Raw genomic sequence first — 15,297 nt, forward strand, 5'->3', positions numbered from 1 at the left:
CCTATAAATACGGCCCTGGTCTCTACACCATAAAACGAAACTACAGACCAAATTTCATACATAGCTTCAGCGGTTCCGATTAAGCATTATCTGACATTATTACTACATTTTATTTAATTTATGTACAGTAGGGTTGCATAAACAACCACTAAACATGAATCAATAGTGAGTTTCTAATGGACCCTGCTTAAATATAATTTAGTGGCATATTATATTTTTGATATTAATTTTATTCAATATGGAACGCAGAAAAAAATATTTTTTTATGTTAATGGTAAATATGGGAAGTGTAGGTTAGGTATTAATACCTAGTGGTTTAAATTTGTGTGATATCATAGACTTGTCTGGCATTGGGTATTTCAAATAAAGGTACTAAGTAGATAATGTATTGCATTATAAAAGTAAGACAATTTTCATTTGTAGATGCATATTATAATAGTACCTATTATTTATGCCCATTTATTTGTTTTGTTTTAATTAAAATAAATAAAATAACGGTAAACAGGGAAATATTCAAATATATAAAATTGTATACAACCTAGATAATATACATAATTTTAAATTTTCATTTCCAGGTATAAATTTATTTAGGTTAGAGAATATCAAATGTTTTTGGTTTGGCATAGGTACCACATTACCACTACCACTGATGTGTATTTATTATGGATCAGTCATACAACATTTAAATAAAATAATAACAAATTATTTAGGTACATTTATCAGTATATTTATAGACATTTAGCACCTATTTACACAAGGCATAAAATATTATTATATCTGTTTAAAACATTAATAAAAAATATTCATTTATTAATTTACCGCACTACCACAACACGGGGGAGAACCTAAAATTTAGGTAATTACTGTTACAATATGATAACAAAATAGTAAAATATTGCACAGAAAAATAAATAATAGTTGTATGCTTGTATGTTATCTCAGTAAGTGAAATTACTAATCAAACCATATAAATATATAATATTGGTATACTATGAGGTTAATAAGAATTAAGAATATTAATTTTAATAACAAAAAATGTATTTTATTTTTATTATTTTATCATAATATTATTATCTTCTTTGTGATAAGTAATTGTCAATTGATATATTTTTTTTTATTTAATTATTAATTCAAAAGGTTTTTTTTAAAAATACTTTGCATGAATATAATAATTTATATTATACAAACTTTACAAAATTCATAGGTAAATAGGATACCGCGAATAATAACCATTATTACAAAATTAATTAGATTTTAAAAAAGATTGTAGAGTTGTCAGTTGTCTGAATTTAATTGTTGATTGCAGTAATATTATTGTCACATACATTTTGATAGAATAAAAAAATTGTTTCTTCCTTTTTAAAGTTATCAATATAAAGTAATTGTGTAAATTATTTTTAAGAACTTGAATTATAGATGGCGAAATGTGTGATTCATGAAATAAATTTGTGTGTATACAGATTTTTAATTCAGAAATGGAAAAAAATGGTTTTTTTTTTTAACACATTGTTTTGGATAATAGCAATCAAAGCCCTTATAGGTCTTCTTTATATTAATTTGCATACATATAAGATAATACATTTTTTTAGAAATAAAAAATAACTTAACAACTGTAATAACTTTACAACCGGGTGTAAAAATGTTAGCAACCAACAATTTTAATCAAAATATTAAATAAATTGTATCCGAAATGGTTTAATGTATTCAATAATAAATTTATGTTAACAAATGGCAGAGAATGTCAATGCACTATTTGTTTCCTCTCTGGACAATTCAGAAAATATTTTAGAGTCTAAATGAACGATGAATCAATGAATGTATTGATTTTACAATGATAACTCAAATAATGATTAAATATAAAACCAATATGTCATACCCAGAATCACGGCCTTAGGAGATCTGGTCACCAATTAATAATTAAGTATTAACTAAATAAAATAAATAAATAAATTGATGATAATGAATAATGATTTACTTTAATAATTAACCATATTATTTTTTTTTGTTTTAATATTTACAGTTCAATTTCAACGTTTGGTGCAGTAGGTACTTTCATGTATTATGTCGAATATAACTTAGCAATTTTTTTTTTATTACGATTCAATTTTTTATTTTTATGATTTACTTGTTGGGAAAACTGCCTCATTCTCATATGTATGTAATATATAACTACGAAAGAAATTATATCAGTGGCATGTGTAGAACATGGGAAACTCAATTTGTGTTCACTCAATATTTCTTCTAAAATCAAATCAAAAACATAAGGTGAATTACAATATTTTTCAAATTTTTGTTCAATATTTTTAATAAAATAGAAGAAAGATATATTTGGATGTATTAAAGGAAAAAATAGGGGTGAGCATGCTTGGTGAATCACTCTGTATAATACAATATTTCTGTTTTCTAATTTCAATTACAATAATAATAATTTATTGTGATGTTTAATTTTCGTTTGCCGCTAAAATATTTTTAATTTTATTTATAACCTCAATAAAGTTCAGACCGAGGTGCCTAATAAATTAGCGGTGAAAAACTCAACTAAAATGTCCTCTCTAAGCGACCGAATTGATTAACGTTGTTAAATAGGGAAGTGTCCCGACCTTATCTTCTAAGGCCGTGCTCAGAATAATATTATTATCCACTATAATTTTTAAATGGGTGATTTTATTCTATGATAATTGATAACTCAACAATTATAAAAGAAAAATACAATTTTACATAAATGCATTTATTTGTTGCGTGTAGGCTTGTGAGTTTGTGACATTCTCTTAAATGTATATCTTTACTGTTTACTAAATTAGTAAGTTTGGATTTTCATTAAGTATTATTTATTTTTATTGATTAATATATAAAATATGATCACATCAATAGACATTAGGTATATTAACTAATATAAGATATCATTAAAAAGTTAAATAATATGTAAAAGCCAAAAATACCATAAAAGTATAAGTACATATTCATTTAAAAATTGTATATTAAACTTATAGGTGCGTATTATATCATGAAACATGTTTGATATTTATATAATATATACTATTTGTATATTTATTTATTCATTTATATAACGGGCACAAGGCCCAATGTCCAAAGGTGCAATTACATTTTACATATAATTAAAGAATACAATATATGACAACAGAAAGTAGTTCAAATTAACGGTTTATAAAACTTAAAGAATACAACATTTTGAATATATAATGTAATAAATAATTAACAAAACACATATTAAATATTTACTATCAGCCAGTAAACATTATATCACTTATCTTACAACAATTTGATATTAGATATTCAATTATTTTTGGTATTCAAATTCTAGCTGATATTATGAAGTAAAAATTTTACTTTAATAATTAGATCTTATTTATATATGTATGTAATAACATTAGATTGTGCTAAAACAATTAAATAATATCATGAACTGTATATTTTCATTTTATTTTCAACTTATTTGTAATTAAAAGAATATTTAGAGCACAAAATAATATATTTATTTATGTGTTATATTTCATAAATTATTTTTTATTCTAATATCGCAGACAAATTTTGGAAATTATAATTACAGAAATGCTGCCTTGGAAGAAATAACATTTTTGTAACAAATTCTTTGTATGAAATATGAATGTATAATTAAAATTAATTAAATATTAATTATATCTACAATATTATATTATATAAAGGAATTAAAATGTATTCAAGATTAAATATAAATAGCCAAAATAAATGGAAACTAATTATTGTCGTTCGAAAAAATTGGATAGGCATTATTCATCCAGTTTGTATGCCAATCTACTGCCCGGAAATTATCAATTTCTTTGCAAAATCTACTTTGTTTCTCGCAGATCTCCGAAGGGAAGTTTTTAAACCATGTCATAATGTGCAATGCAAGTTGATTTTCATTTGAGAATACAAGACCATTTTCATTGTGTCGAACCAATTCATTTAAGCTGAAACAAATAAATGTTCCTTAAAATCTTAAAAAAATGTATTAAATTAAGAATTATGTATCTATTAAATAATTATTACCATTTGAAATCATATGCACAGACAGGTAAGCCAACACCGTACATATCAATCACTTTCATCGGCAAGTCTAAACCGCTCGAGGAGGCATGTAAGCACACACCAAGATCTGCACACGCTGAAATTATTCAATAAATATATTTAAAAAAAATAATTCATCTTATTTAAATAATCCTGTAGTTTTACCTAAAAGAAGTGGATAGTCATTATTTTCAAGCCAAGGTGTAATGATAGAAACTTTTTTCCACTTCAATTTTAAAATCTTATGTTGATAGTGATATTTTAGTGGGCCTCGCCCGGTGATAACACAGATGAGTTTTGGGTAGATATCATCACTTTCATCGTATTCTGAAACAATAAATGTACATTATATTGTGGTGACCAAGTGAACTCTTAAAATAAATAGAGTTAAACATACACATAACAAAATATTCTTCAACAATTACCCAGAATCACTTTCATAGTACAAGATAAAGTTAAGAATAACAAATACATTTAAACATAGTGATCCATTCAATTGATTATAATAGATCAGTAATATATGTAGGTAATTGTGTGTATACTTTGTAGAGCCTTCAATAGAATCGAAAAATCTTCATCTGGGGTCCAGCTAGTACTGGACACAAGTAGACTAGGCCGGTCAGGTTTTAATTGCACTTCTCCAGATTCTGATAGCTTAGTGAAATCATTTAAATTCATTTTTTCTAGTAAATTATGTTTTTCAGATAATGTGATTGTTTTAAATTGTGGTCCCGGGCGATCATACAGGGTCGTAGCTCTAAAATAGGTACATAACATAGATATTTTGATGACAATTTCAAAATAAAAAATGTTATGAAAAAAACTTACTCGATATTCCATTTTTTATGCAGGTCATCTTTCATTGCTTTGGTAACACATAGATTAAAATCAGCCAGTTTACCAAAAGTATGTTCATAGAATAAGGAGAGTTTTACCAGAGGTGCATTGGAACCCAAAGTCAGGGCAAGTATTGAGTATGCATAATTATGCCAGTCGATTATAAATTTTGCATTAACGAGCAGACAATAAAACCAACAAACGGCAAGTGTAGGAATCGCGGGTGGATTTTGAACTAGAACGATATCGGATTTGCGTTTCACCAATATGGCCCAAAACAATGTCAGTGTTTGCCATACAACTTTGAACAGGAATGCTATCGTCCTTGGAACATCTGTGGAATAAAAAAAGAACATTAGTTGCGTCGCCAATCAAATGTATATAACACCCAAATAAGTTACTAGTCTATGAACATGCGAGGGGCGATATGCTAAATGACAATAGACGTGGTAAGTTTAATAAATTTTTCGCAAAAGAAGTTAACAACTGATCGACTATTGAAAATCAGAATATTTATACCGGTATGGGACGAGCACCAAACAACATAGATTACATTTTAGACGTAGATACTCACATTCGTCGAACGGAAACGGTTTCGGGACACCAATAATCGTGGCGTTTTCTTTCAGATCGTCCAGCACGGGGCTGTCCGTGTACCCGACGATGTCGACGTCGAAACCTTGGCGGATCAAAGACTGCGCATGATACTGCATTCTTGGGCTCCGTCCTATGTCGCCCAAGACCACCACGCAGACGCTTTTCTTTCCCATTTTTACTGTATACGGTGGAATCGTAAGCGGTTACGACAGTCGCATGTCCAAGCACAGCGTCCGGTGAACACGACGGATAATCCAAGCCGAAGGATTTCGACGCACCAGAAGTTAGAACGAATCCAACGTCGTTCCGTACTTAGTAGGCAGGACTTAGGTATCTTGCGAATTGCAGCGATCAAATTGAATGGTTCATAGAGCAATCATTAGGTAAATTAAGTTAAAGTACCTGTTTTAAAATATATTTTAAAGCATAGACATAGGTATTAAGTTATGGGAGCAATGGACAATGGTTCGAATTTCAGTTATCACTTATCAGTTGTCATTCATCGTTTCGCGTCCACGAATCACGATAACGATAAGTAACGAATCACGATAACAATAAGTAACGATCACGATAACGATGTTGCGCGCTCTCTCAGACGTTGTACAATACGTTTCGCTTTCGAGTTTCGGTGTAGCGCCATGTTTTTTACCGTCCTCTTATCGTTGGTTTTAAACTACGTAGATAATAATGACAGTATTCACATTACACATTTTCACAATTCAGTATTTTCATGAGCATTTCAAATTTCTCCAAATTGTACTCTCTTGCAGACTTCTTAATTGTTATTTCCTATTAATTGTTATTCAAATAGAGGTACCCATTATAATAATAACACATAAATCATAATACACTGCAAACTATTTTGTACAAAAGTGGTTTGAAATATTTATTATTGTTTTTGTGATTTTTATACTTATTTAATATGCCTCTAAAGTGTTTTGTGACTGGGCGCAATTCAGGTTCAACCAAACAAAATAAAATATATCAACAGCAGGTGATGAAATGGCCCTTGGTATTTCATCCTCCCGAGGTACAATATTTGCTATACTAATAATTATTATATTATTAACCTAGGTATACTATTTATTTATCGAGAAGCTTTAATATTGTTTCATTCATTTTCATATAATATGTACAACCAGTGGCGGCAGTGGCGTAATTAGGAATTTGGTTTGGGGAGGGGGGGTTTATACGTTTTTAGCAAACATGAATGGTCATTATCAATACTTTGATCAAAATGTTAACGGTAATAATATCACATCCCCCTAATCCCCTCTCCCCTAATTACGCCCTTGAGTGGCGGACTAAAATTAAATTTAAAATAACGCAATTTCATATTTAAGTATTTATCACGACCCCACAATATACTTTAATCTATATTATTTACTTATAACAAAGTTATGATATTAAAAAATTAGCGCTAAAAGAGGTGGGGTCAACGCCGGACCTACCCAGGCAACAATTTTTTGATTAATAATATTATTATAACATTGTAATTACGAATAATATTAGTATAACATTAACAATACTATTATAATATTATCATTGTATATTATCAATATTATACAAATTGCTGTCTGGGTTAGCATATACTTTGGTGCAACTCCCTCCACCCCTTTGAAAATTAAACTCAGTAGCATCAAAATTCAGCGCCTAAATGTCTATATTGCATAGTCCAAAAATTATTTTAGTACCATAACTACATCATGTTTTTCCACCAAAATATAAATGAACCACTACAACAACTCTAGATTATTCATTTAGATTATGATTTATACAATATACATTATATAAATAACATATTTTTTTAATGAAAGAGGAGAAAAGTGTATTATGTAATAAATACATTTTTTTTTTTAATTATCAAAATAGGTTTATGATATTAAAACTTATTATGTGAAACTAGAGATCATCAATGTAAAAATGTTGTTCTAAAATTGAAGAAAAAAAAATAAATCTTTTTATTATTTATATATATTCAACAAGAAATTCATATTAAGTAAATAATTCAATATTTTTTTTCTTTTTAGAAAATGGTTGATACTTGGATTGGAATTTAATAATTTTACGAGTTGATAGATTGTTAACAAAAATAAGTGGAGTATGTGAACTGCATTTTGTTTCTGAAGGTATTTTTTTATTTAGAATTGTTGAGGATACAACAGGAAATGAAATACAATATAAGCTTAAGAAGGTTATTTTAAACCAAAATGCTATACCTTGTATTTTCTCTAAATTACTTTCTTCTTTCAACAAAAGTATAAAAACGAAGACCTACAACAAAAAAGTCAACAATTCTAAATAATTTTAATAATACATTTTAAGAATAAACCCAGTGACATAAATGTAAGGCATTATACAATACAATAACACATTCCTTTATTAATTTAAATATTATTTATTACATTTTTACAGATTGAATGAAACAATTGTGAGCCACTGGAATAACAGAAAATTATAAAATCGAACCATTTAGATACAATTTTCATACTGATGCAAATAATATTTAACTACCAGGTTCAATGTGGGTTACCAATGTACTTGTTACTCATAACATCAGAGAAATTTCTTAATGGTAAATATATTTATAATATTATATATTATGTTTATTGTCCCCAGCATAGCTAAGGTAAGTATTTTACAGTTAAAAGAGTAAATTCATCACATTCAATATTTATCTATGGTCATAAGTTTAATGATATAGGCAAGGCTGGGCAAGTTAATGATTTCTTTTGAACTCAGTTAAGTAAAGTTAATATGCACCAATAACAAAAAGTTAATTTACTATGGGTTAACTCAGTTAAGTTAAAAGTTAAAACACACTTTTTATTAACTTTTTATTAAGAAAAAAAAACGTTGATTTGTTAATGCAATGCTAGCGTACTTAATTTTTTTCCAACCCAAAACTAAATTATATACTATAGTGTTTATACTTTGTACATTATTTTCATATAAGTTAGATTCGAATCATATACATTTTTAACTTTAAACAATTCACGGTAAATATTTTTTGACATGAAAACGAAATAGACTGAAATAGTAAAATATAATAAAATTAAAAACAATATAAATTAACTTAACTTATTTCTTAAAATAAAAAATTAATTAGTTGATTTCACGTTAATTAAAAAAAATTTAGTTAGTTAACAGTTAAGTTAAAGAAAAGCCAAAAGTAACCAGTTAAGTTAAAAAGTTAAAATACATTTAAGTTAATAAAAGTTTAGTTAAAAAGTTAATTTTATTTTAACTTTTTAACACATTAATGCCCAGCCTTGGATATTGGTATATATTAGAGAGAAAGAAACTATAATTGAAAAATATATTGAAAAACGTGATGATATTGAAAACGTATTGAGTAAAATTGATTTGTTAAACATTTGATCTTTTAATAATTTGACAAAAACAAATCAATGGTCTTCAAAATGTATGTTATATGTAGAAGGTAAATGTGATTGGTGTAAAAACATTCAACATCTTAGTGAATACTTAAAAAGAGAACAACTTTAAAAATTTTAATTTAAGAGCAAGCACAGCAAAAAGGTTTTAATTTTAATTATTTAAAAGAATTTTATTTCAAAATTAGTAGGTTATTAAATTTTTAATAGTTCATATAACAGGTACCTATATCTGTGCGCACATGGCGAGCATTCCAGACTTGACCAGAAATTTAATCTTGCACACGTCTATGGTTATAAAGTGACCTGACAGGCTTGTTAAATTTTAACATAGGAAATATTTAGTTGAATACAATGATTCTAATCACATAAAATTATGAAGATCATATTTTGTATCCACACATTTTCAAAAATTTAATGTTAAAATAGGTATAGTTTAAAATGAAATAATAATACTTAAATACATACAACACATTGTCTATTTATATCATATTTTATAGTTATTTAGTAAAACATTACTGCTGACTGTGTGCAAGAACCGAAGATATGTTATATTTAGAGACTGTGGTTCAATTATTAGTTTTATTTGGAAAATATATGATTCAATTGATAGTATGAATTCTAACACTAAAAAATATAGCTTGCATGCAGACATGTATTATCATAAAGCAATAAAGTAAAAAGTTACATTATTGTTATTACTTATTTGTATTTTATGTCGTATTATTACATAATAAATGTTGTGTTAAAGAAATTATATTAATTACCTATTTATTATTTTTGTTATACTTTGTTTTTTATAGACTACCTATTGTGATTTTATTGACTATTTAAATATGTGGAAATCAGATATTCTAGACCAACATTTTTTTGTTTACTAGTCAAACAGAAAAAAGAATATTCTTACCTCATGACTGAGAGAATTAATCAAGATCCATTAGAGGTATGTATTGTAAAAACCTTTATTTTGTTTTAATGACTGCTAATAAATATGCAATACGACTTTCATTAGCATCTATTTGGCTGTTTACGACAAACGTGTGGTTGGTTCCAATCAGAATCCAGATCCAAAACGATTCATTCAAGTTTGTTGGTTATTATTAGTGATGGGCAACGATATAATTTTGTGTATCGATATTGTTTCTATTTTGCCGATATCATATCACAATTTTGTAAGCTATCGTAAGTTGTACTATATCCATATCGTATCGAAAATATTTTAAAATTATTTTTAAAGTTACCTACTTAGTACTTTTTAGTTATTAATTAATATTGTGAAGATCAAATTACGTCTTATATAGGCATACCTGCTCTAAGCCTCTAACATACTTTTTTGATTATGTTGCTCGAAATTCCAAAAAATATTCACTATCAAAAACTTGAAGTGATTGTTTTAATTGTCTAATTACAAGATCAGATGACCTTAGAAGTAGAAGTAATTTGATGCAGAAGTTCAAGAACTTATAAATATGAGAGCAAAGAAATTGAGGAATATAATATACTGCTTGGAAACTGCTATTAAAAATGTCATAAATAACAAAAACATTAGTATTAGTAGTAAAATTCATAATTATATATTATATTTGCTATACCTACCATAAAATATTTCTTAATATTACAATATAATTTATTTATTTATTCAATTAATTAATACCAGATGGCAATTACAATAATAGGTAATATAAACAAGTTACATAATTATAATGTGAATGGATGTACAGTATGAGTAAACAACAACTAAGTAATTGTAACAACAATTATGAAAGAAAGAACATTTTTTTTTTAAAACAGGTTTTACATATAAATTACAAACTATAGTGTGAATGTAGCGAATAAAACAGAAGTGGTGGATAAAATGTTTATGATATAGTAAATTAAATAACAAAGTTAAAGGGAGTTTTGGAGACGTAGCATTCTGTGTACAGATGATTGTGGTTGTAGCTTGTATGGCGAGAATGGACGTAGAATAATGAGTGGACTCTTGTTGCATAGACAGGGACACAAAAAGTGATAGAAGACTAAAAATCAAGGACATCGATTGAACCATTTAGTAAAGAGGACATAAAATGAATATCCACATCAAAATGATGTGTGGTAAGAGCATATAAAGATGAACTAGTAGAAGAGTAGTCATGAGTTGGGTGAGCAATATTAAGTACAATAGCAGCATATGAAATATTAATGATCAGTTTTAAGCCCGCTCAATATGAAACTGATCCTTTTATATGGATGCCACACTACTACATCTATGATAAAACTGATCAAAGAAAAGTGGAGGGAATGAAGACAAGTGATGGTCGTTAAACGTTTAATATTGTGCTTTATAAACCCTAGTACTTTAAAAGCTCTACTAACTTTTGTAATAATGTTGTGTGGTGATAAAACGAAAGAGTGAGAGTAAGGTAGAACACCTTACTCCAAATATACATTTAAGTGGTGAGCCATTTAGAGAGAGGAAAATGCTTCCTACTAAAAGTTATAATATGGCATTTACTATTAGGTAGACCTAATTTGATAATAACTTTAAATATTTTGTGTTTCAGTGTTGTTGCAATTTCCACTTTTAATATTAAAAACACGGATCAAATTCTGAAGTATACAGGAGTTCAGCAAGCCATAATCAAGGATTATCGAATCCGGAAGCAATAATGATCAGATATGTGTAAGATTCCATCATCTTACAGGTTGTTGGAATGCCTAAAATCTATAAATTAACTGTATGTGATTGCTGCGAATCCAACATCTAAAGTTGTCTAATTAAGCTGTCTTGTGTGGAACCCGTCGATATGAAAGATACAGTTGCTTTTCAAAACCATTATTAAGATTTAAGAACTAGTGTACCTAGTGACATTTTAAAAAATAAAAGGTTATTACTTATTTATATACAATTAGTAATTTAACATTTTGTCCATTTTATCTGGTTTGGGTGTTGGGCTGTCTTTTAATGTTAAGGATTTGTAATTCCACCATACTAACAGACCTTAAATTAATTGTTTAAAAGTTTTTTGTTGTAATAATGTAGGTAATATACTTGCTGTATAGTGATTGGAAATTGTAAAGTATTACTTTACTAATTTTATTTACATTTTTTTTATGAAAGCTTAAATATAATATAATATACTCGTGATTTATCTTACACTTATCATACTTTGTGACAATATATACAGGATGTAACAGATAGAACTGACTTTGGAATAACTTTTGTTCTAATCAATATTCAAATTTTTTTTTATATATAATTTATAGTCACTTGTGCTACACATATATTATACAAACAATTATTTTTATAAAATTTGATTTAAATTTTTTTGGATATATTCAAAATAGCCAATTTGTGAATCTGATTATAAGAACAATTTAGATAATAAAAACATTTATCTACGTTAAGTAGTTTATTTTTTAGAATATTTTTAATCATCAATATTTTTTTGATTAAATGAATTTGAAACAATAACTTTTTTCAAAATATTTTTTATGGAATTTGCTGACATGAGTATATTTCTTAAATTTTGTACTAATCATATAATTTTAATAATTTTTGTCATAAATTTAAGTGGCATCATTTTTTTATTTTTCTTCAGGTCTTTCTGTTACACTTTGTATATATATATATTTATACATACATCATTATCTATATCTATATCTATACTACTATATAAAATGAAGTCGGTTTTTTTTTGTTCGGGATAAACTCCGAAACTACTGAACCGATTTGGTTGATTCTTTTTTTGTTGTGTTCGTAATTGTCAGGACAAGGTTCTTATGAAAGAACATTTTAGGAAAATCCACCAGAAAAGTAGAAAATAGGGATGTCAATAATACTACAGTGGCGCCATCTATCCAGAAAAAAAATAAACTAAATAATAAAAAATTTAGTTTATTGTTGCAGATTAAAATAATAATAGTGTACTATATATTGGTTGCTATTGGTTAATCCGGCATTTTTGTTGATTTGTATTATTATTTTTCGTCAATATATATATATATATATATATATATATATAGGTATATATAAATGAATGTTTGTGTGTAGATTAGACCTCTAGGAAGATGATAGTTTAATTTAAAAAGGGTTAAATTTGGTTTTATTTTATTCATCGGATTTTAGTACGGTTAGGTTAAGTTAGGATTTTGTATTAATTGATTATATTAATCCAACGTAGCTCGTAGGTGGAATTAAGTAAAAACGACAAACTTTGTATAACTTTGATACTTAAGAGTTAAATCATACATTTACGTACAAACTGCACGGGGTCCGCGATCTACCGCAGGTAGATTGCTTACCTGATAGTCTACTGTTGTAAATCAGAATTTTTATTCCAGGCAACAGAAAAGTTAAGATAAATGTTGAACACCATACACCGAATATCAAATAACGGATTGAACAAAGTTTGAGTCATATAGAGTTGGTACATTTAACTGGCAACGTAGTGCACGGGATCAGCTATTTTTGATAAAAATATATTTATCATTAATACCGCTAGAAACATTTCAATGCGTTTTCATTAACCATTTTTTATATTTACTAGCCGATCACATTAAACGATAAAATTTGAATAAAAATTATACATATCATCCTCCGGAGGCAAAATAAACAACCTATCACGGGCGAAGCTGTGACGGTTTGCCTAGTATAATATAAATGTGAACTGTAACTATATTATGAAGAATTCCTGAGTTCTTAAATTGACCAGTTCATTATTTAAGTGACAGTTTATATAATGAAGGAGCTCATAAGTGTCCCTGATAAGTAAATGCAATTGAACACTGTCAATTTTTTTTTGTAAAAATGACAAATATTTGTTTAGTTTACACATTATTTTCAAATAATAGAAAATATATTTTTTTTTAGAATTTAAATTAAATAAATAATCTTAGTATTAGATGGAATATTATTTTTAATTTAATGCCTCAGAAAAATTAACCTATTCATTCCAAACCATGTTTTTAATAAATTGAATTTGTCTTTTAAATCAATGAAATCTTATCAAAAGATATACTCTATTTAATAAAATAACTATTTATTAGATATTTGGCGAGAAACATAATATGTAAATTACAGTTCACTCAAATTAGAAAATAATAACTATGTAAAAAACAGATAATTATACAGATTTTAGGTTTCTCAAGACTATAAATTAATTTATAATGTTTCCACATATTTACCCATAATTAGTTAACATAATTTTATATTAATACAATATGTATAGATTAAATTAATACATTTGGATAAAAATAAAAGAAATGTTTAACGCTTATTAACATATTGAGCATTTTAAGTTATATGGACACTATATATGACTGGATATAAATAATATCATTGTATAAGAAAAACGATTCTGAGCGAAGACGGCCAGTCAGCCTATGATATCAGTATATCACTGAGTATATTTGATGATATTATTGTAAATAAAGTAATTTATAATATATAACCTATTTACGTGGAATCTTGTTTTAAATTTTTAATCCTTAGCTATAAAAGTTGAACATTTTATAAATTTTTAACTATAAAATAATTGTTAAATTTTAAATTTGATAAATTTTGTCAAAATTTGAACTTTAAATACTTATAAAAAAAATGTATGCTTATGTGTTTGTAGTATTTTTCAACTGCTATTGTAACAATAAAATGGAAGCCTTGTATTAAATGAATACGCTTTTTTATCCAACAATGAACAAATACAATTGTAATGATATTTATAGAAAAAAAAAAACAAAAAAATGTAAAACTGACAATGTCCGTAAATAACTAGTCAAAATATTTTCAAAATTTGATAGCGTTTACAAAATGAGAATATAAACATTCAGTGAAATTTTCGTGTATCTACAATTATTCGTTTTTGAATTATAACAAAATAACAAAATCGCTACATGAGATTGGGTGAATATCCAATATTGTAAAAATATGAACTTCAAACGCTCATAAGAGTTTTATTTGATTTGCTTGTAGACATTTTTTTTTTGTTAAAAGTAGTCAAACTTATGAATAATCTTGTATTTCATTCTATCATTTTCAAATCTTTGATTTAAAAACAAAAATTTTTATGAATTTCAACTCAAAATAGTTTGCACATTTTCGTGAATTTTACGTATTTTATCAATATTTTAACTTTAAATGTTTATAAAAATAAATTGTGACTATAGATTTTTAATTTTTGTATTTGCCATTGAAACAATATACTAGAAGCCTTCTACTAAAACAGTTCAAAACAAATCAAAATATTTTGAAAATTTTATCGTGTATAGAAAATGCAAATATGAAAGACCAATACAACTGTCATGTATAATATACGTTAATTCGTTTTAGAGTTACACCAAAAACCAAAATTGATTTTTTTAAAAACCGATTTGCGTAAAAATTCCCGTGTTCCATAATTTTTATGTTGTTTTTCCGGGCGCTATTGAATAGTGAAAACTATCG

General features: G+C 26.6%; 1 protein-coding gene and 1 long non-coding RNA gene across 5 annotated transcripts; one reads left to right on the plus strand and one right to left on the minus strand.

Moving 5' to 3' along the window:
• Positions 1-2,811: 2,811 nt before the first annotated feature.
• LOC132935238 (chitobiosyldiphosphodolichol beta-mannosyltransferase) lies at positions 2,812-6,014 on the minus strand. Its single transcript, XM_061001716.1, has 6 exons — positions 5,459-6,014; positions 4,876-5,218; positions 4,590-4,804; positions 4,213-4,374; positions 4,030-4,144; positions 2,812-3,950 (listed from the first exon to the last, which is right to left on the minus strand). Exons 1-6 carry the CDS (start codon positions 5,652-5,654, stop codon positions 3,734-3,736), a joined length of 1,248 nt encoding a protein of 415 aa, XP_060857699.1. The 5' UTR covers positions 5,655-6,014; the 3' UTR covers positions 2,812-3,733.
• A 40-nt stretch (positions 6,015-6,054) lies between these two features.
• On the plus strand, positions 6,055-14,759 carry LOC132935239 (uncharacterized). 4 transcript variants are annotated; one of them, XR_009663191.1, is made up of 7 exons: positions 6,055-6,294; positions 6,416-6,511; positions 7,512-7,827; positions 7,897-8,056; positions 9,680-9,819; positions 9,889-10,058; positions 11,420-14,759. It is a non-coding gene; the product is annotated as an uncharacterized LOC132935239 (long non-coding RNA). The 4 variants fall into 4 exon arrangements; XR_009663190.1 differs by having other exon boundaries at positions 6,058-6,511; XR_009663192.1 differs by having other exon boundaries at positions 6,059-6,511; positions 7,512-7,610.
• The last annotated feature ends 538 nt before the right edge of the window (positions 14,760-15,297 follow it).

The sequence above is a fragment of the Metopolophium dirhodum genome, chromosome 1, assembly GCF_019925205.1.
Source record: "Metopolophium dirhodum isolate CAU chromosome 1, ASM1992520v1, whole genome shotgun sequence".
Classification (NCBI taxonomy): domain Eukaryota; kingdom Metazoa; phylum Arthropoda; class Insecta; order Hemiptera; family Aphididae; genus Metopolophium; species Metopolophium dirhodum.